At 46.8% G+C, this 20,919-nt stretch overlaps 2 protein-coding genes across 4 annotated transcripts; one reads left to right on the forward strand and one right to left on the reverse strand.

Moving 5' to 3' along the window:
• Nucleotides 1–49: 49 nt before the first annotated feature.
• Nucleotides 50–5,188, reverse strand: POFUT1 (protein O-fucosyltransferase 1). Its single transcript, XM_069801491.1, has 7 exons — nucleotides 4,982–5,188; nucleotides 4,787–4,908; nucleotides 4,434–4,616; nucleotides 3,719–3,831; nucleotides 2,832–3,024; nucleotides 2,312–2,554; nucleotides 50–1,880 (listed from the first exon to the last, which is right to left on the reverse strand). The coding sequence occupies exons 1-7, from the start codon at nucleotides 5,139–5,141 to the stop codon at nucleotides 1,692–1,694; spliced, it is 1,203 nt and encodes a 400-aa protein (XP_069657592.1). The 5' UTR covers nucleotides 5,142–5,188; the 3' UTR covers nucleotides 50–1,691.
• A 4-nt stretch (nucleotides 5,189–5,192) lies between these two features.
• PLAGL2 (PLAG1 like zinc finger 2) lies at nucleotides 5,193–19,813 on the forward strand. 3 transcript variants are annotated; one of them, XM_069801468.1, is made up of 4 exons: nucleotides 5,193–5,301; nucleotides 8,277–8,384; nucleotides 9,895–10,290; nucleotides 11,221–19,813. In XM_069801468.1, the coding sequence occupies exons 3-4, from the start codon at nucleotides 10,028–10,030 to the stop codon at nucleotides 12,440–12,442; spliced, it is 1,485 nt and encodes a 494-aa protein (XP_069657569.1). In that variant the 5' UTR covers nucleotides 5,193–5,301; nucleotides 8,277–8,384; nucleotides 9,895–10,027; the 3' UTR covers nucleotides 12,443–19,813. The 3 variants fall into 3 exon arrangements, with proteins under 3 accessions (XP_069657569.1, XP_069657584.1, XP_069657576.1); XM_069801475.1 differs by lacking the exon at nucleotides 5,193–5,301 and adding an exon at nucleotides 7,521–8,094; XM_069801483.1 differs by lacking the exon at nucleotides 8,277–8,384 and having other exon boundaries at nucleotides 5,241–5,301.
• Nucleotides 19,814–20,919: the final 1,106 nt, after the last annotated feature.

The following is a 20,919-nucleotide window of genomic DNA, read 5'->3' on the forward strand; positions in this document are numbered from 1 at the left end:
GTGCGGCTGCTGGGCACCCCGCGAGGGAGGAAGGAATGTCGGTGCAGTATGAGCGAATACAAAATCAGGTCTTTATTATTACAAAAAATACCTTTTTTAAAAAAAACATTTAATACATCGTCTTCCCATAGACGATGCAGAAAGGCTGCCCCTGCTCCATAATGAGGCGGCATCATCCAAGATCACGAAGCCGAGTGAAATGCCGGGCAGCATCCAGGCACCCAGCCAGAGGGCCTGAAACCACCAAACCCCCCAATTTCTGGAAGCCAGCACTGAGGAAACGAGACGAGTCTTTGCCACCCTGACATTTGGTGGACCTTCTCATTTAGCCCTCTCTTGAGCCTTCAAACTCCTTCAAAGCTCAGGAACATTTCCAAGGAGGAAAAAAACCCACCACCAAAAAGACATTTAAAGCCCCGTAAACACGCCGAGACAGCATTCTTTAGTAGTGCACTAGAGGCAGCCAGCCCTGATACCACAGCTTCACCTAAGTGGCATTTTTAAAAAAGGAACAGCGGGTTCTGTAGTCAGTCTTTGGACAAAAAAATAAAGTCACAAGAATACCAAAAGGCACTGCTCAAGTTGAGTCTCACCACGTCGGGATTATCAGCGTTACTGGCACTAAACCGTACTGGGCCAAATGAACATTTTTTGGGCGGCTGTTTCACCATAAGTGAACACTTCCCACAGCTATCTCCCCTGGAACTAAGCCCCAGACAAGGGTTCTATTGTCAGAGGGGTTATTTTACAAGGTACGAAAATAGACAAAAATGAGAAACTATTAACACAGACCTAGGTACAACGTACACCAACCCCACTATGGCTACTTTAAAAGTCTTTGCTCAAAGCCAGTTTCATTCCTACCACAGACCTCCACCTGACATCAACAGCTACAAAGCTACGAGCCCTAAATCTCCAACTCTCAACTGGCTATGAAAGATCTCCCGCCTGTCTTCCTGCAAACGCCTTCTCCCCAGTTCCACACAAAGATGGGCTGAAGAGGCAGCTGCCACATTAAAACACGCCCCCCGTCCCTGCACTTCTCTAGCACCACTGAAGAGATCCAGGTGCCCCATGGCACCGCTGCGAAGCAGGCGTGAAATCACTTTTGACGAGGGAATGGAAACCGAGGCACTGAGGTGACACAGCTCTAGTAAGGCAACAGCGGTACTCAATAAAACCCAGGGCTAATTTCCAGTCCTGAGCTTTACCTTGCACTCCCTTTCCAGGGACTGTGATATTCCTGGCAATACTTTGCACTTAAAAAGAACTTATGGTCAGTTTTGGACAAGAAGCTTCACAACATCTCCAGGTAAAACTTAAATTTAACAGAAAAAAAAAAAATGAAGAAGAGGAAATCTGAGCAGCTGCTTCATCATGATTGCTGGTGGACCCCAAATAGTGAGAATGGAGAGCTATATAAGCTATGTCTTAAAAATTATATATAGTTTATAGTTTCCTATAAACTACATGATTTAAAACTTCTTTTCTGTCTGACCTCATGCTGGAAATACAGGAGAAGTCAGACAGAACAATCTAGAAGCGACTGTGAGGGGTATCACAGGGCTGAAGCAGGTCTGCAGCAGCCTGGCAGCGTGCTCTGCACGCAGAATGACATTAGCACCAAGCGGTCTCTCAGCAAGATACCAAGCTCAGAGCCCTGAGAACTATGGAGCCAGCTCCTCTTTTGGTCAGAATTCATCCCGTAATCTTGGTGGGTGGTCCATGCCAAAAAACGAAGAGGGTCTTCCATGCACGTCGCGCTCTCTTTTCACAAAGGCAGTAAACGAAGAGACACAGTTCCCAATAAAATGATCAGACTGGCCAAGAACATACAAATCAATCTGAGGCACTTCCGGCTGCAAGCTTACAACCTTGACCTGCGGAGAAACAAGGAAAGCAGATGAATCCAGTCATCTATTATTACAATCCAAATGTCTTGGATAATATTAGACATGGGAATATACAATAAAAAGAGAGTGGATTCTGCCTTAAGTTGCCCTATAACTCATTTATGAATAGATAAATGTCAAAACATTTTTGAAAATCACTTAGGTTTATTTAATTGAAGTCTTTTTCAAGGAGAAATTTACTACCATGCAGGATAATGCTCTTCAACCTCCAGGAAAGGAAGAGTTTTACAGTATAATTTTTATTGCTATGAGTAAAATTTACTTTGAGATGCCAATATTTGGCTGTGAATAACATATTACACAACTGCCTGCCTGCCATCCGTGGCAGCAACGGGCCAGAATCCAAGGAAGGTTTTTATTAAAGCACTCCTGCCAGAACGGGTTTCTGAAAAACCTACCTTTCCTTCGAAGAACTGCTGTATTTCTGTCGTGTAGGGCTCAGAATCAGTAGCGATATAAACAGATTTAGCTTCTGTCTTTTCCACCCAGAGCTTGAGAGCACGCTTGATCTCTTTGAGGTCTGGCAGGCACATGTCCATGGTAAGAGGGACCGCAGCGCTTCGGTCATAGCCCACGCACTGAGGTGAAGCCATGAAGTGCGGCCCAGCCGTCCCGTCCTTTAACATATTGCAAGCATTTTTCTATTGGAAGAAGAAAAGAGAAAATACCACATTTGAACGGCAACAGTGTGAGAAAACACCACCACGTCCCCCGCCACTGCCAGCAGCGTTACAGCCTGTTTGAAAGAGGAATCCCAACGGCATTGCTGACACACAGCGAGTTACTGAATGCCAGCAGGGTTCGGGCTGCCACCCCAGAAGGACAGCCCCAATTCGCACAGCTTCTTCCACAGAGCTTTAGCCACCATCTATAGCAACTGCACAGGCTACAGCAACCAGCCTCACACAGGAGCCATACCCAGTCTGAGCCGATCCTCAGATGAATTCCTACGTAGGGCCTGACCAGCAGAGAATGAATATAGGCTTCTCCTTTCTTCACCATTTCATCAGACCACACGATATACTTATGGAGGGGCCGGTGCTCCTCTAAGACTGGAAACTGGGCTGGAGCTCCAGGTAAGGCGAGTACAGGGTGCTCAGAGGGTGAAAACCTAAGGAAAAAAACCCCAACAATCTGAAACACCACATAACCTTCCATGCATCATCTTGCACAAAGACTACCGCGAAGGTTAGAATGGAAACTATGAACACACTGAAATATGCAGCATCTGTTGCTTCAAATTTAGATCAGCTTTAACTATTTTGCCATCTGAACACAACATTGAAGAAAACTCTGGCACTGCATTTTACCTCAGACCTTGTATTTGACAGGCAAAAAGGCTTAAGAATCTCATACACATAGCGATGAGCTACCAAGCAATGAGAGCTTACGTTTTCACCTCAGACTGGAGCAATTCTGTCACCGAAACTTACTGATATGATGCCACTAAAGTCACTCGTAGCTCTGAAAACATGAGGTAACCAGCAAAATACAGTTCATGATCAGCAACCAAGAGCCAAATTCTTTTTGAAGAATAATTACATATGTAGCCAATAAATACTGTAACTAAATATTACTGGCTGAGAAATCAATCAGGCTAACAGAGTTCACGCCTAATACTGCCCACAGGAAGAGGATGCTCAGAGAATATTTAATGGAAAAAGCGCAAAGATTTTTAATTATATTGCTAACTAACCACTTCAGTCTCTCCCCCAAAATGCAAAGGCTTTACACAGTGACTAGCAGAACTGTTTTCGTGAGTTATTCTCTAGTTGCATGCCAGCACTTTTCCATCATCTCTCTACCTTTGAATCCAGTGGTCCTTGTACGCAGAACTGAAGGAGATTCCCTTGAAGAGCTCAGACTTGTCAAAATTCACTTGGAACTGATCCCAGAAGGGACCAAATGGATTTCCGTCCTGCAAAGGAAAGACAAGCGTTCATTTGGTGCATACACAGAGCCTGAACGACAGACCTAGCAAGATCCTGGGGAGCAAAGCTGAAGAGCTTTTCTGTTACAGGAGGAAAGCAGACCGAATACAGCAGCCTGTTTGTCACATATCAGCTCCACAGGAAGGAGAGAGCGAAACGCATTAAGGAAAGTTAACTGAGAACTAATGCAAAGGCTGTCTTAAAGAACAAGAACAGCACAGCTCTCAAACTTGCATTTAAAAGAGGTTGCTTTAAAACCAGGTGGACAACTGCACCACAAATGGGAAACGGGCAGAGACCAGTAGAAGATAAGCTACAGATCTGTTCTCCTTGCGCTCACAATCAAGTCTGAAGTGATAACGCCTACTCACACAGACCATCTTCCTGAGCCCCCAGCATTTGCTGACAAAGAAAAGCACGAAGGCGCCCCAAGCCACACCGATAAGCGGTGAAAGCAACGCCGCACAGACTGATTTGGGGTGGATAACTCCTAAGTCTGCAATCAATGGCGACCTGAAAGAGCCGGTCACTCCTTTTGGAGCGGCAGCAGGCTTAAACTGCGCCCGCAGGGGATGCAGGAGGAACTCACCTTCATGGGACAAGTGCTTTTGTCAGCACTTCTCTGAGCCGCCGCTTCGAAGCAGTAAGCCACTCGCTTGCCAGGAGGCCAGTGAACGGGTGCCAGCTTCTCCATGAAGTCCTCCAAGCTGATAACGCGGTGATACCGCAGGAGCGGCTCCAGCTTGAAGTGCTCCGTGTAGGGGACGTGCAGCTGGGGAGGACAGGGCCCGCCTCGCTCACCGGCTGCCGGTAACGCACAGCAGAGCCCCGGGGAGCAAAACTTCCCTTCCCCGGGCCCCGCACCTTACCTCCCCCCCAGGAAAGACCACGACCCTCTGCCCGCCGCCCCCTCCCCGCCCAGCCCCCCGGGGAGGGTCTCACGTTGGTGTAGGGCGGACGATGGTGGCGGTACTCGATCCACGGCGGCACGGCCAGGGTCCGGTTGAGATCGCGGGCGAAGGCCAGGGCTCCCAAGAAGTGTTCGGCCTGGTTCCCGAACCGGCCTGCAAGAGAGGCGAGAGCGGGGCTCAGCCGGGGCCTCCGCCGGGGGCTCCGCGCTGGGCGGGAGAGCCTCACCCATGCAGGGACAGTAGAGCAGGTAACCGGCCGGGTCCCAGGCGGGCGCCGCGCCGCCGCCTCCTCCCGCCGCCATCACCAGGAGGTGGAGGAAGAGGAGGACGAGGACCGGCGGCGCCGCCATGACTGCTCGGCGGAGGTCAACGAGAGGCGGCCCCATCCCGGCATGCCCCGAGGCCCGCAGAGAACGGCCTCTCTAGCGGGAAGCGGCCACCATCGAGGCGGAAGCGGGAGAGCGACGTCACTCCCACAATGCCCCGCACAATGGGGCCGCCGGGGCCTGGGCCGGAGCCGCGCCTGGCGGGGCCCGGGGGAACGGGGTGAGTGCGGGGGGGCAGAGGGAGGGGGGCGGCAGCGGAGGAAGGGGGGTGAGGGGCGGTGTCACGGCGGTATCCTCCCTCCCCTCGGCGGCGGGGTCCCCTCGGGGGGTGGAAGAGGAGGGGGGGGGCGTAGGCCGGGCCTGCCTGTCCCTCCCCTCAGGGCTGCGCCATGGTAACGGGGGGGCGGCACATGTGCTCCCGCTGGCACCGGCCCGGCTGCATCCACGGACCTTTCCCCGGTGGCGGGGAGGGGGGGGGAGAGAGGGCTCCCATTTCCCTCTCGGTGCAGGCAGCACGGCCGCACTCTGTCGTGGCGGGTGGGGGCTTTGCAGCCACTTTGGGGCCGAGTGGGTGAAAAAAGCGGGGTTTCTGTGGCATAAATAAATCATCCCGGAGCCGTGTTGGCGTTTGGGGCTTTCCCGGTGTTGCAGGGAAGGGGTTTGGGCTTTTAAAATCCCGTGCGTTGTCATGTCAGGAAAGTGGAGAGGGAAAGAGGAGCTCGGTCAGGTGGGAAAATCATCTTGTGGGGGTGGTGTGTCTGGTTACATCCCATAGGAAAGGTGCAGCAGCTTTTCCCTGGTCTTTAAAAGTAAATGCAAGCTTTACACAGGAGTTTTTTCCAAAATCTGTAAGGGATCAAGTGGGGGAAACCGATACTGAGCCTTGAGCAGCTCAACTAGAAAAATGAACCTGTTGGGATGTAAAAACCTACATACTTAGAAACGGCCAAAGCCACTCACGGTAAGAAAATAATGGTTTTCAGAGGGGAAATCAGGGAATCATAATGACATATGAGTTGGTGTTTGTGACTGTAGGAAAACTGTAAAGAAAGGGTCAACGCAAGATGTGTAGGGAGGTAGGAGAATGATTTTTACATCCAGGTGTGGCATTGGCAAGGCTGGTACTCTCCATCTAGGTCTGGTATCCACTTTTGCTTCCTTATAATTAAAAAAACAGTATTGGAAAATGGTAGAAGATGTAGAAAAGTCACAAAGTGATCTGAGGTCTGGAAGCAGAGCCTCACAGTCAGGAATTGGAGCTGGACTTGATTAGAACACCGTAAAGATTTTGTTATGCTGTGTGGGGTCTTTGAAAGACCTGTTCCAAGGGATGTTGCTGCAGCAGTTTAAGGTGTTACGGTCACTGATCATCACGTAGGAAGGTCAATAAATGCATGAGTGCACCTGTGTCCCGGCTGGGCCGGTGCCAGGCCTGACACTGCAGCCAGGATCGCTGCAGAAGGTGGGTTTGGGGCAGGCACGACACCAGGCTGAGGCTGAGTGCCCACCATGGATTCTGGCCTCTGCTTTCTGCCACGTAGCTGGTACCTTCCGCTTGAGCAAGTTTAAGCTTTAACAACTTAAAATAGCTTAGCAAACCTGAGTGGGTGACTGATCGGGCTGGGGGAGGAAAAATTTAAAAAGAAGTTACTTTTCAGCTGGGTAAGTTCCTTCAGCAACACCACTGTGCAGCTGTAAAACAGCTGGGCCAGTGCAGTGCACAAGCAGGTGGTGAGGACTGAGGGGACACAGGAGTTCCTAGGCCAACTTCTTTGTCCTTGCAGGAAGAAAAGTGACAGTACTGGAGCAGCTCCTTAGCAAAGGCACAGCGGGACTCAGCAGGTAGAAGCCAAGGACAGCGAAATTCAAATCAGACACAAGAGATGCCCTTTAGAAAAGAGAAACAGCAGCTCCACAGTCCAGGGGCTGGTCAGGCAGCCTGCCAGGCCCTGTGTCCCTGCCTCCCACTGCCGCTGCATACCTGCTCTGGCCAGATCAGACAGCTTTGCTGTTGGTCTGGTCAGAGAACTCATCCAGGCTCCTTTTTATGTTTTCCTGATTATTTTTAACCTGGGCAGTTCCCCAGTCTGGTTCCCAGCCTAGGTCACAAGGTTTTCCTGCACCACCAAGGAACCGTGCTCTGTGTCACAGGAGTGACTTCAAGGGGCAGAAACTGCAGAAATGCTGTATCATTGAACCGTGCTTTGAGAAGGATTAAACAGTGGGACAAACTGTCAAAGCAGGTGGCGGACTCTATCCTAGGGACTTTCTGCGAAGCCTGAGAGCTTTTTTGTACTATGTACCAACGCAGACATACTTCATTGTTTTCTGTACAATGACAAGTGGCTGGAATCTCATACATAGCATATGATCCATCAGCTTATATGAGCTCTTCTAGCTTGAATTTGCACAAAACCTGATGACTGTAGTAATGAAATATGTCACATAAGTTGGCAGCCAGTGGGAATCCAGCTCTCAGGTGGGTTGTCTTTTTTTCCAGCTCTGTGTTCACCCCGCCAGCCTCTTAATCTCTGTAGAACTGAAGCAGAAGATTCATCTGGTGATGAGGGTTTTCTGTAAGCAACTTAGCTGAGATTTCTGGAGCTGCATAGGCTAGACATATTTTTCAAGTACTAGTACAAAACTTTTTAAGATAACTAGGTTTCCCAGTGCTGGTACCAATGCCGTGACATAAAAGATGTTCTCTGAGCAAATGTAGATGAAGTGTTTCCACACAGCGGTGACTGTTTCTGGTAGCTCGAGTTACAATGAACAGGGAGCACATTGGAAATGTTCTTGTTACTAAGAAAACTGATTGAGGGTTTTTTTAAATGTAAATATCTAGATCATGCAAAAAGTCTTCTAGCCAAGCATGAATTTTGTTGTTAAGCTTCCATGGCTACTGTGTTTCAGTGATACTGTGCAAGACCCTCATCTTGTTTTTTCTTTCTTATTCCGCAGCTGTCAGAGTGTCCTAGGACATACATTTAGATTTAGACACAGACCCAAACAGGTAGATAGGTTTTTCTTGCTAGACCTTTACAATTTTAAAGGAAAGTTGGTGAAATTTTACAATAATCAATTACAGACATTACTATATCTTAACTCATTTGTATTTGGGTTTCTGCTCTGAAGGCTATAGGTTATGTGCCTTACTGTTAAAGACAGCAGAATTCAAGCTCTGTCTTCTTTCAGGTAGCTTTGAAACTGGCACAGATGGCTGAGCTTGTTCAGAGGGAAAGAAGCAACTACTTGGCGAAAGTGACAGTCTCCCAGAACGCGTGCACAGCTCTGAAGCAGGAGGTAGAGAACACTTACCTTTTCCTGCACACATCTCATACAGAGGTGAAATATTCACAGTCTTAGACACCTACAAAGGAAGACTGCTCTGAAATGCAGGACTCCTGCACCCTGAGGGGTAGGAGCAGCCATCACATCACACTGGGTTGTACCAAAGTGGCACCTCAGCAATTCTAGTCCTTTATTGTTCTGCTCTGCCCGAGTAGATTCAGCCTGCACAAAACTGAATTCTGTTCTTAACGGACATTTCCAAACCTCAGAGTGACACGTTTTCTTGGAGTCACCCCATTTCCCAGTGTTTTCCATCCTGAGGGAACCATTCATGGTACTGTGAGTGGTGGTGTAGTTACAGTTATTGTTATTTCAGCTATTCATAACGTTCAGTGGTGCACTTTCTTAATGGGGGGTGGTTAGTTCCCTCATAGTTGCACATCCTGCCCACAACTGGCACTCATGTTGATGTGCAGGCAGGAAGTTCCTCCCTCTGAAGCAATCATGGAGTGAGAAAGAGCTTGAGGGTTTGATGCTATTTTAAGAAGAGTTTCTCAGGCAGCTAAATTCAGTGAAAGAGATCTTTTCTGAGGTTTTTATTTCAGCTAACCGTTTACCAGTTTAGGTGTTGGTAGGACCATATAAAAATGCAGTACTTTACCAACAAGACAAACACAACTCAAGAACAACCTGCTAAGAGATTAACATAGATTTTCATCAGCATGAAAGCCAGCAGAGCATACAGGAGGTACATTTTGTTGAACAGGAAACAGTTTGAGCTTCCATTATCAATGGATGAGAGCGTAAAAGGAAAAAAAAAAATTAAAAATTGCTCATTACAGTAGCAAACTTGCTAATCCAGAGAGGCAGAATCTGCCCCACAGTAGAAAAGTGAAAATACAATGACTAATCACACCCTGAAGCAAAGCAGCATCTTTTGCCTTCCTGAAAAAGGTGTAATGTTGCTGATAATAGCAAGTTTTCTTCCCCGGCCCTGTTGTCCCATATGTGGTAATTCAGATTGGTTTGCTAGGAGATGGTCTTACTAGTGCACCACGTTGGTAGCAGAGAGGATGTAAAAAAAACAAAACCAAGAGAACCTTAGTTTCTCTAAGAAGCTCTAGAAGGGAATTCCATGCAAGCAAAGATCAAGACCAAATGAGAACAGACTATGAAGAATATGAAAAAAGGGGTTGAGAAGCAACCCACGCGGGGAAAGGTGAGGTATTTGGAGCTACAGAGACACGTGTCTACAATATTTCAGGAGAAAATGCACATAACAGGTAACACCAGCTCTTAATAGTTGAAAAGTGTAATTCAGAAAAAGGTTAACATCATTTTATTCAGGTAACAGGGGTTAAGGGAGAAGAGAAAAGAACAAAACACATTCTGGAGATGGGAGTTTCGCATGTCTGTGAACACCCATCTTCACATGTTTATAATGCTTGTTGAATGCTCACACATGTTTGTGTGCATGGGTGAAAGATGCAGTGTCTTAACACCAACCCTTCTGTGATTTCAGATGAAGATGTTTTGCTATTAAAGCAGTTTGGTCACAGAGGGCTCCAACAGAAAACTGTACCAGGACAACATCACGGCAAGACGCCTGCAGGCCGGAGTTCTGCTTGACATGGCCATGTTCTACTAGACCTGCCATGACGGCATTTTTTCCCAGTGTTCCCAACTGGATTCAAGATGCAAAGCAGGAGGAGGAAGAGACAGGCTGGAAATTAGTCCCCAGACCAAGAGGTGAAGAGACTGAAAGTCAGGGAAAATGCCAATGTGAAATATCGGAGACCTCCTTCACTAATGTGGACAAGCTGAGAACTCACACACTTTCTCATACTGAGCAGAGACCATACAACTGCCCTCAGCTGCACTGTGGCAAAGCCTTTGCTTCTAAGTACAAGCTATATAGGTAGGTAACTGCTGAGTGCCTCTGCCGAACAGCGCTCCCCTGCCGAACGAGGGGGGAAAACCCCTCCATCGTGCTTTTTTTGCTCGAATTTCTGAGAAGGTGGAGGAGGGGAAATGCCCTTGTTGCCTTGCAAAGCAGTTGAGTCCCAGACATTACCACACTTGACATCTTTTTAAGCACCTTCTAGAGAACCTCAGATAATACTTACCCTCAGCTCAAGCTGTTTTCTATTTTACTAAGGAGGAAATTGAAGCAGAAAGTGAAGTTCACATTAAAAAACAAAATGAAAAGCAAGAATAGCATTCACATTTCATTAGCCTGCTAACTTTAATCACAGGAATATTTCTATGGCAGCTGTTGTTCTAGTATGAAGAAGTAGAGTTCTTGTTTATGTACTGAAATACAGCATAGAATAATTAAATGATATGATCACTAGGAACTTGAAACTAGATGAACCACAGGTGTCAGAGAGTGTAAGACACCAAGGTGAAATCAGTCCACAGTGGCTGTCAACAGACATTGCCACAATCTAATGCCTCCTGATGAAATGAAGCCATCTCACCAGCAGACAAGCATTTCTTGTCATAAACTACCAAGGTTTTCTTTGTCATTTCCCCCTTTGATAGCCTCAGCAGAGAGAACAGGAGCTGAGTAGACAACTGAAGTACACCTGTGCAGCGGTGATGCATTGTAGGGAGGATGGGCACTGCTGAGACAGACTCTGTAACTGTTGCTTGAAATGTTGTGCTTCTGTGCCTGGAGAGTCTCTGCTGCCGAGGCTGTCAGGGCAGCATCCTTTAGTGGTGGTGAAATGTCATCTGGGTTTTTTATGGCATAGAGTGTAGAACACAAGGAAAATTTTGAAAAAGTAGCATGTGTTCTCTTAGGGGTTGGAAGCTAGTCTAAACTTTCCTGCTTTTCTCCCAAAAGGCATATGGCCACGCACTCTGCTCAGAAGCCTCATCAGTGTATGTATTGTGAGAAGATGTTTCACCGGAAAGATCACCTTCGCAACCACCTCCAGACCCATGATCCCAACAAGGAGGCCCTCCACTGTCCTGAGTGTGGCAAGAACTACAACACGAAACTCGGCTTCAGGCGACATCTGGCCATGCACGCAGCTGCCAGCGGCGATCTCAGCTGCAAGGTGTGCCTCCAGACGTTTGAAAGTACGCAAGTCCTGCTGGAGCACCTCAAAGCTCATTCTAGGCGGGCTTCTGGTGGAGCGAAGGAAAAGAAGCATCCGTGTGACCACTGTGATAGGCGCTTCTACACCCGGAAAGATGTGCGGAGACACTTAGTAGTGCACACGGGGCGGAAGGACTTCTTGTGCCAGTACTGTGCTCAGAGGTTTGGGCGGAAAGATCATCTGACCAGGCACATGAAGAAAAGCCACTCCCAGGAACTGCTGAAGATTAAGACAGAGCCAGTTGACATGCTGGGTCTCCTAAGCTGCAGCTCATCTGTCGCAGTGAAGGAAGAGTTGAGTCCCGTCCTGTGTATGGCATCCAGAGACATGATAGGTGGTAAGAGCTTCCCTGGCATGTTGCCTGTGGGCATGTACAGCACACATCTCCAAACCATGCCAAGCTCAGGGATGCCCCATTCTTTGGTTCCTAATTCTCTTCCAATGGGAATGAGCTATCCTCTGGAGTCTTCTTCTCCCATCTCCTCCCCACCGCAACCTCCTCCAAAGTATCAGCTTGGATCTACCTCATATTTGCCTGAGAAACTACCCAAAGTAGAGGTGGACAGCTTTTTGTCAGACTTCCCTGGCAGCCTGTCTCTCTCATCTGGTGAGCCTCAGTCCTCTTCGCCTCAGCCACCCCCCCTGGATGAGGCTTTGCTTTCCAAGAGCCCTGCTAACCTTTCAGAGGCTCTCTGTGCTGCTAACATGGACTTTTCTCATCTTCTTGGCTTCCTCCCCCTAAATCTTCCTCCTTGCAATCCACCTGTATCATCAGGGGGATTGGTCATGGGCTACTCACAGGGGGAGACACAGCCACTGCTTACCACTTTGCAACATCAACCTCAAGAATCTCCTGGAGCTGGGGCCTCGCTGAACTTTGGGCCCCTTCATTCATTGCCCCCTGTCTTCACCTCCAGCTTGAGCACAACCACGCTGCCACGTTTCCACCAGGCATTCCAATAAGCTGAAAATAGCACTGGAGAACAGATCTTTCAATCACCCTTTTGTGGAGAGCCTTAAAAACGCACAACTCTTACTTCCCTTTGGGGTGTGAAAGCTTTGCAAAGCTGTTTCAGACAGGAGGTTTCTGATCTCTGGAGGGAGCACTTGTAGACTGGAACAGCAGATAGCCCCGTGCAAGTCCCAGTCCTGTACAGCGAAAAGATTTCAGCTAATAGACTGGATATATTTTATCTAATTTTTAATCTGTGAATCAGGAGCCGCGCTTAGCACTGACCTTCCCTGAGATCCTGGAGCTGCGTTCCTCTTCGGGAAGGGACTGTCCCTGAGAAGGAGTTGAGACTCTTTCATCTTGGGCTAAACTTTTGAAGAGTCCAGCTTCCATTTCATGTTATCACACTGCAATTCTGGCAAAACAGCCAACGCCTCCACATGGAGAAGGAGGAGAAGTCAGGAAACCCACTCTGTATGAAGCCAACGGGGAAGAGGCTGTCCTTCCCCCCTACCTCTCATCGCATCACAGCTTACTGCACCGAATACAGCTTACTCCACATCAGTGTTAAGCAACAAGACCGTTTACATAGTGAATTCAGAGACATCACCTCATTCTTCTTTGCGGAGCCATTAGGTTAAACTCATTACAGTGAACATTGTTTACACAACACAAATCTGTTTCCGCCATTACAAAAATAGGAGGCACCAGAATACACTGGTTTTATATCTGGTGTAGCTAGAACACTGTTTACACAATGAAGTCAGGTTGCACTGATTTCTCTTCACTTATCATGTTCTTCCCCCATGGGGAAATACACTGCTTTTTGGACCACTTCAGCCTCTGCCACTGTAGGCAGCAGCTTCCCGCGTTTTCTCTCTGGCTATCCACGTGTCAAGAGGATGGAGCAGCTCTCACAACTTAGCTTGGTTTTGCAGTGTATGGATAGAGCCCTTTTAAATATCTCCCACAGGCAAACAGATCGTGCATCTGTTCTGGAAACCAAAGCATGTGAAAAAGCTAGGTTAGGAGCTCGGGGCTGGCAGTATTGAGTACTGTCGTACAAGGCACGGATGACAACAGGCTGCAGGTCCCCTCGCCGTGGGTTCCCTTGAGCTGAGGAACAGAGTACGAGTTTCTAGGGTTTTTTACCACAACAGTTCAGTGAGGTCAATACCCTTTTGGCTTATCCACGAAGCACTCTCAAGAGATATATTTTTACCTTGATCCTAGGGTGATGACATCCAGGAATCGGGAGGAAAAATTGGTCCCAGCTTCATGTACACTCTATCAGTGTATTTTGAGGCACTTTCCTCAACACTAATAGTTCTAACAAATGCTGAGGGTTTGGGCCTGCAGTCACCCTTTCACGTAGGATTTGGTTCCACTGGCCTTTGTGTTTTCTCCTTCTTGAGCCTTGCCTCTTGAAGTTAAAGTCCTGCTTCCCTTGCTCTCTGCCCCACCTCTTAAATTCTTCCATGGACTTCCTCTACCTACTGAGGCAGAAGGGTTACACTGGTAAGTGGCAGCCAGCTGCTGATGTCATTTAGCATCTGTATCGTCTCCTGCTCTCATTTTCCTGGGCACTTGTACTGCAGATGGTAACATACAGAGGTAGATCTTACTATACATTGGTGCATGTTTATGAATATAGACATGCAGCTCTTCATACCTCAGCATGGAGGAACCATTGTAGGCCAATATAAACCAGGAAATCTGTCAATATTGCTCTGCATAAATCTAGAAAATGCAAAATCTACCTCTATTCTGTTATCTCAGCTCCGTCAGCGAAGCCAGATGCTGTCCTCCCTCATCTCCCCAGAGTACATCCATTTCAGTCAGCGCATATTACTTTCTGCTGAGCCATTGATCCCACAGCGTGACATTAGCCATGCCTCATTTGTTCATAGGCTTGTCCCCTTTCCATTTTACTCAAGAATTTTATTTTTAATTTAGCTTAGTAACTCTTCCCAGAATGACTGTTTAGTGATCCATTGATTCTCCAAAACATAGATCAGTTGTTTTAGGTTAGCCAGCAATGCTGCAAATAATACTTTTGTATCAAAATGTAATATAAGATTTATTTACCTCAGCAATATCCTGTGGCAATGATCTCCCCGAGTTAAATGCAGTACTTCCTTTTCTCCACTGTAAAATGTTGCCTTTCGAAGTTCAACGAGTGCCTTCTTGTTCTCTAACATAGAAAAGGTAAATAGGGCATTTCAGCTAGTCTTCTGTTTACCGTCATTGAATACCTCAGGCCTGTCTTGTATTGCTTTTCTCTTTGCAAATTAAAGAGTTTCACACTGTTAACAATTATATGCAAGCCTTATCCCTGTCTTCAGTTGAGAGGAATTTTTTTTTTTGCTAAATAAATGGTCAGAACTGATCACTTACTGCAGGTGAGGATTATCAGATTTATGCAATGCCATCATACACCTTCTTCCGTTTCGGAACATTCAGCTTTCTTGCTTTTTGCCTGCATTGTACTCTGAACAGATGTCATCACTGGAATTCCTTTAGCAGTGGTAGCTAAACTTAGAGCCAGGCATTTTTTCCTACCAGTAGTCTGTCAAAGAATAAATGGAATTCATTTTGCTATTATTTGCATGTGTGATTTGCTTTCCACAGCTATTCTAACAAGCAGAATTGCAGTAACATTTGTCAATGAAAGGAAAGTCTAAACCAGCAAAGGGAGCGCGTTCAGAGACAGCACACTGGGCTAATACCAGGTATTTGCACTGGAAAATGGATGCAAAGTTCCCATTCCACAACAGAGTTTATAATCTGCAAGTATTTGTCAGCCAGTCTAAAACTAATGAGGCTACTTCCATTTGAAATACTAAGCATGCAATTCACAAAACAAATTATTTCTTGAAGCTAGTTAGTGAACAACTTTTGCCCGGTCATAAGAAAAAGCTTTGAGCATCTAAGCTACACCACTTGGGAATCTAAGTTCATTAGGAAGTATGTACATGTCCCAAGCTGTTACGAAACGCAGTAGAAGTCAGCTTAGACAAGCTCCTGCTGATGCAACTGTAGGTAAAATACAATGTTAAACTTGCCACACTGTGAGGATGATTGCTGCAGCGCAGCCTGGAAACTGTTCTGTTGCATGTGCAGGACCTTTGTGCATGAGGGAATGGCAGCCACTATGCTAGTTAGGTGATACAAAAAAAAAGTTTCATCCCAGAAGCGGTTTTGTTTTGTTTTATAATCAAGGTTTAGGGGTGTTTAAGTCAACATGCTACTTTCTCTCCTAAGATCATTATTAACATAGGGAATAGACTGCAGGGAAGGATAGTGAATATGAAGCAGAGGCTCATAGCATCAGTGTCCATGAACGCAGGACCAAGCATTACAGTTACATACAGACATTCTTTGCCTGATCACCAAAGTTAGGGGCTCCAGGTACAGGAGACCGCTGTGAGTCAGCCAGGACAAATGCAAATTAAGCCATCTTGGGAGGCACAAAATACTTTTGATGGAGCAGTATTTTCAAAGAGGCTCAATGAATACAGGAGACAGCAAGCTGGGCTAGACTTTACACCAAGGTAGGGCAGCAGAGAAGTGCTGAGATTTGAGACACTAAGCACCAGTTGTACGAAAGCAAGACAACTCAGAAGATGAACCTGTCAGAACTGACAAAACTCACCTGTAATAAACAATATGCCAGTACAAGTCTCACACTCTTACCCCACAAACGGCGTACAAGGCAGTCACTAAAGATGTAGAGCATTTTAAGTGCTAAATGAAGGACTTCTTCAGTGGCAGAGCCTTGTGAACCACCCTGTTATGGTATCTTTACTTCAGGTAGGCACATCTGTATCAGAAAGGTGGCATCAGACTGAGCCCAAGAGGAGCAACTATGGCAAATAATTGGTCAGGAGGGTTTAGTTAAGTAAAGAAGCATTTTAAAGTGTGGCTGACTTGGGGGGCATTAAAGACCAATAGGAACAGTGCAGACAACTAAAATAGAAAATCATAGAGCACAAGTCTGTGAAAGGACAGGACACAAACATGCCAGCCATTATGTCAGACCCTAGACTCTCAAAAGGGCAAGGACGTAACATCCCACTAGAAATAAGAATGATTCCAGCTTGCTCGTTAGAAAATACACAAGCCATTTCCATGGCAGCAGAGGGTTAATTCACCTAGCCAGTCCTTCCCAGGCTCAGATTTCTAGAGCTGTGTGAAAGTCTGAAGATCTTTTTTCCCCATGGGATTACAGCTCGCTCAAAATCCATTTGTATGAAGGAACAACATGTTAACTTGCATTTGCTTCCACTGAATTTCACTTGACAGAATATCCACGTACAGCATTTTGACAGACCCCGTTCAGCTGTCTCACAATAGTGCCTGCTCTTTAGCCTTGGTGTTGAAAAATGTTGTCACTTCAATGGGAATCCCTTTTTTCCCTCCGGTAGATTGAGGATTTCAGTACTTTTGTTGGGAGCTCAGCTCTTTGTTCTTTAATTCCTTCCTTGCTGACAGGTGAATAGCAGCTGCTTGGAAGATTTCCTGCAGTTCACTGAAAAAATCCCCATTTCCTTTCTCTACCATTGCATCACCTTTGCTATCTGGAAAGAATAACCCCGCAGAGGCATTTTCTGCTGCCTGCAATTAAAATTTTTACAAAGAAATCTTCAAAGATGCTCTCCCCATCACCCTACCTTCTTGCTTATCCTCTCTAATCCTGGTTACTCAGGCTCACTGAATTCTCCCTCGGGTGCCTATTTTTAGTTAATTGCCTGCCCAAGTCCTGTAGATATTCTGCCACTGAAGAGTGAAGTGTTGAATGGCTCAAATAGAACCACTTCATTAAAACTTTATGGGTTTCCATCTTTATCCAAAATTTGCTTCTTTTTCATAACTTATTTCTTGTATTTTTCCCAATTCTCCGAGATGGGAATCGCCATCTGAACCTCTGAATACAATCCTGTCCGACACCTGCCTGGTTGGAGAAGGCAGTTTGGTTTAGCCTGGTCTGCTGGACCAGGACTCGGGGAAACGCGGGCTCTGTTCTCACTCCTTATCACTGACCCTGGCACCTCTCGCCCTTTCTGTGCCTGTTTCCCCGTAATGGGCCACAGCAATACCAAGCCTCCCTTGCAAAGCAGCCAAAAGCTGCCCAGGGAAACACACCATTACTATAGACACAGCTTCCTTACACAACTGCTATTTGCCATTCCTCACCTGTCCCCATTCCCCGCCCCCATCTCTGGTGTGACTAGACTCCTCTCAGGTTCTGCTGTCCCTGCCGCACAATCAATGCACGCCCGCATTGGGCTCACCTCCGTGCTCTTCTCCCCGCCCCGTGATGTACTCACTTCATTCTGGTGAATAACCAGCATCCTTTAGGAATCCTTCCACGTTTCAGGCATTCTGTAGCTCCAGGTAAGGAGTTTTCTCCCAGAGCACTTCCTCAGCAGGCTCCTGTGTGCTCTGCACCCAGAGCCATCTCCACAGTTTCACAGACCACTTGCCACTAAGTGCTTTAGACTGCCACAGAAACAGGTCAAGCAAAAATTGAACTGGCAATCGGAAAATTATACCCAGAAAACAGACCACATTCTGCTTCTCGCAAATCTACACCATGAGATTAGCTTAGGTTTCCTCTCAAAAGGACGTTTTATTTGTTATGTGCACAGGTAGGCTTGCAGGAAGAGACTGAAGCATCTTCCTCACTGTGTGCTCGTAGCTAAAGCTAGGTCTGCAGTCGTCCTTGCCACCAGTGCTTAAATATCAGCACACGCAAAGAATGTACATGACATGGAGGCAGCTTTTCTGTAGTGGGAGATCACAGTGACAAGGAAAGTTAAAGGCATTGCAGAAGATAAAGAATAGGGAATTTGGAATATTTTTTTACTATTAAATAGGTTGGCTCTTCATTTTCAGTTAGGGGAATAATCCTCAACATTAAAGTGTCTTGTTAAAAAAAAACCACCCCTCATTTTAACAGCTCTCTTCACCTTCATTCTCGCCACCTATTTCACATACCGTGTCTTTCTTTGAAAGTACTATGCAAGTGGATAACCAGCTTTAATGCAGAATGTACTGAGATGATAAGGGACAGCTCTGTGTGAAGCCTGCAGGACAGGAACAGCTAGAGCATCTCTTGCTCAGCACATGGGTCCTGGCTGGTTTAGCATCCAAGTGAACAGATCACGTACCTGCCCTGGCAGCCAATTTTCCTCTGCAGTTCAGTGTCTTGCACTTGAAGGTAACACGTAAGCTTCTGCTTATGGAACTCACCAGCACACCCTGCTTCAAGATGTGACGGAAAATGGCACGCAAGCCAGCACGTTCAAGCAGAGAGCTGGCACTGGGAGTGGGCAGATTCCGTAACTTCTACTAGAAGCCTGTCTTGAGTTTTTGACTTCTCCTTGCCCTACTGAGTGCCTCAGCCTTGACTGCTTTGTGGGTTTTTCCCCCCTCTAGTGATCCCTAGTATCTAGAAACTATTTTTAGAAAGGTGGTTTTTTTAACATTTGTACCAGTGTTTTCCTTAATTGAGGATATTGAACAAAAAACTAGAGATGTTTGCCTTCAAGGTGGTCTGACAACTGGGTGGTTGCAGGAGGGACGGCAGAGAGAACCTGTGGAAGCCATGAAGACTCACCCCTGGAGCAGTCGAGCTCTGAAACTGCTGCTGGAGGAAAAGCTACTGAGTGCCCTTTGCAGCCAGAGTCATGCTGAAAACCCTCTCCCGGGCAGGGCTGCCCTGGCACAAGCTCTGCCATCCGTCACAGGCTGCAGGAGCAGCTGATGGGAGGGCAATATTTGATCCGGAGCTGGCAAACATCCCAGGTTGTAAGGGAAAGGGTTTGGGCTTTCTCGGCCCTGGGAGCTGATGGGAGAGATGCGGCAACTCTCACTGGGGCTGCAATTCACACCGTCTCTTCTTGTGCTGGATCTCGACAGGCCCAGTGCCTGACCTCCCTTCCTGCAGCTACAGCTGCTGAAGCCAGAAGCTTCCCATTGTTAAAGCTCAACTGTTTTTCTAAAAACAAGCTTTCTAGCACTTTTACACACAGTGAATAACCTCTTTTAATGGAGTATTTTGGGGGCTGTAAACAAGGTTTTTAAACTGTAAAAATATTAAGTGCCATTAGGAAATGTACGGTTCATCACTAAAATTAGCTTTCATTGTCTTGCAAAATGAAGTTAAATTGAAAGCATTTTTTATAATGAAGTTGTTTATTAAAAGAATTTGAATTATCTGCCCCAGGTGTCATCTTGGAGGGGAATGGGGTTTTTGGTTTGTTTGGTTTTAAGTAAAGCCAGAATCGTAAGGCAAGTCAAAGACCCAGTTCCTTATGTGAATCCACAGACTTTAAGTTTCTTTCAAGCAAAGAACTAGACAACTGCCCCCAGCGCCCGCCCCCCCCCCCCCCCCCAAAAAAAGACACAGCACCCTGCTGGGGATGTAGCACAGCCAATACCATTATCTCCTGTCAAGAATAACATTTGTTAGACAGAAAGTTCTGGGCACTTGGTTTCACTAAAATTACCAGCCCACGTGGAAATATTTCAGACGAGTACAGCCCCAAATAAGCCCGGCACTTTCAGCTCCCCAGGACTGCACCTTGCACAAAGGCAGCAGAAACAGAACGAAAACTTAAAGCTTAAGCTACAACCGTCTGCCGACACCAGCCACAGAAGCAGTTTGACAGAAATGAAAAATGGCGAAGAGGATCCTGCCCTCTGGGGAATTTCTTTTCAGAACATGGTTTAAAAGCTGACAACCATTTTCAGTGTGCCATTACTTTTCTTAGTATGATCTAGTTTTCATTCTTAATGCAGCCACTGGTAAAACATGCCAGTTCCTCAGCAGTGCCTTCCCCCAGAGTGGAGGGCTACAACAGGACAGGACTATGCAGCACTGCTGCTCTAGTCTGCCTAAAAATGAAAAACAAGTTCAGCACGGATTGTCCTGTTGGTGGAGCTGAAGCTTTCCTTTGCCTTTTTTTTTAAGGGGAGAAGGGACTATTCTGGTGATTTCTGATTTTTGATTAAAGTATTTGCCTGCTCTGATCTCAGCAGCTGATCAGGGTCACAGACATTCAGCAGCCCCTAACACTGGCATCCCCATAAGCCATTACCAGCCATGGCTCTGCACATCCATTGCTCTGCTGAGCAAAACATCACAAGAGGAGTGAATTCATTATCCCTCCCTCAGTCAGCATCTTTCACAGACGCTTGCTGCTCTCCTGCCACATAGACCCCCGAGCAGAAATACACAAGCTGGAAGCTAACGATGAAGGTCTGGCTTTCACAGCACCAACACACCTCCAAAATACTACTCAGAGGAAGGAAATGGCAGGTCCCTTCTCAATTGTACTCTCACCTCTGTTGCTCTAAAGCATTGTGTATTTGCCCAGCACTCCCAGCCTGTCAGCCATCTGACAGTCCTGCTGTTCTATCCGTTAGCGCTACACAAGTCAAACAATGTCTTTTGCACACGAGAGACGAGCTGCTGAAGTGG

The sequence above is a fragment of the Haliaeetus albicilla genome, chromosome 2 (assembly GCF_947461875.1).
Source record: "Haliaeetus albicilla chromosome 2, bHalAlb1.1, whole genome shotgun sequence".
Lineage (NCBI taxonomy): Eukaryota > Metazoa > Chordata > Aves > Accipitriformes > Accipitridae > Haliaeetus > Haliaeetus albicilla.

Bases quoted from the DNA above. Each gene is read 5' to 3' on its own strand.
- POFUT1 (XM_069801491.1), bottom strand. From the start codon at position 5,141: ATGGGGCCGCCTCTCGTTGACCTCCGCCGAGCAGTCATGGCGGCGCCG. The intron at 3,832-4,433 runs GTGAGTTCCTCC...TTTCCTTTGCAG, and splicing joins AAAGCACTTGTCCCATGAAG to GACGGAAATCCATTTGGTCC. The intron at 2,555-2,831 runs GTATGGCTCCTG...TTCTTCCAATAG, and splicing joins TGAGGATCGGCTCAGACTGG to AAAAATGCTTGCAATATGTT.
- PLAGL2 (XM_069801468.1), top strand. From the start codon at position 10,028: ATGACGGCATTTTTTCCCAGTGTTCCCAACTGGATTCAAGATGCAAAG. The intron at 10,291-11,220 runs GTAGGTAACTGC...TTCTCCCAAAAG, and splicing joins TCTAAGTACAAGCTATATAG to GCATATGGCCACGCACTCTG.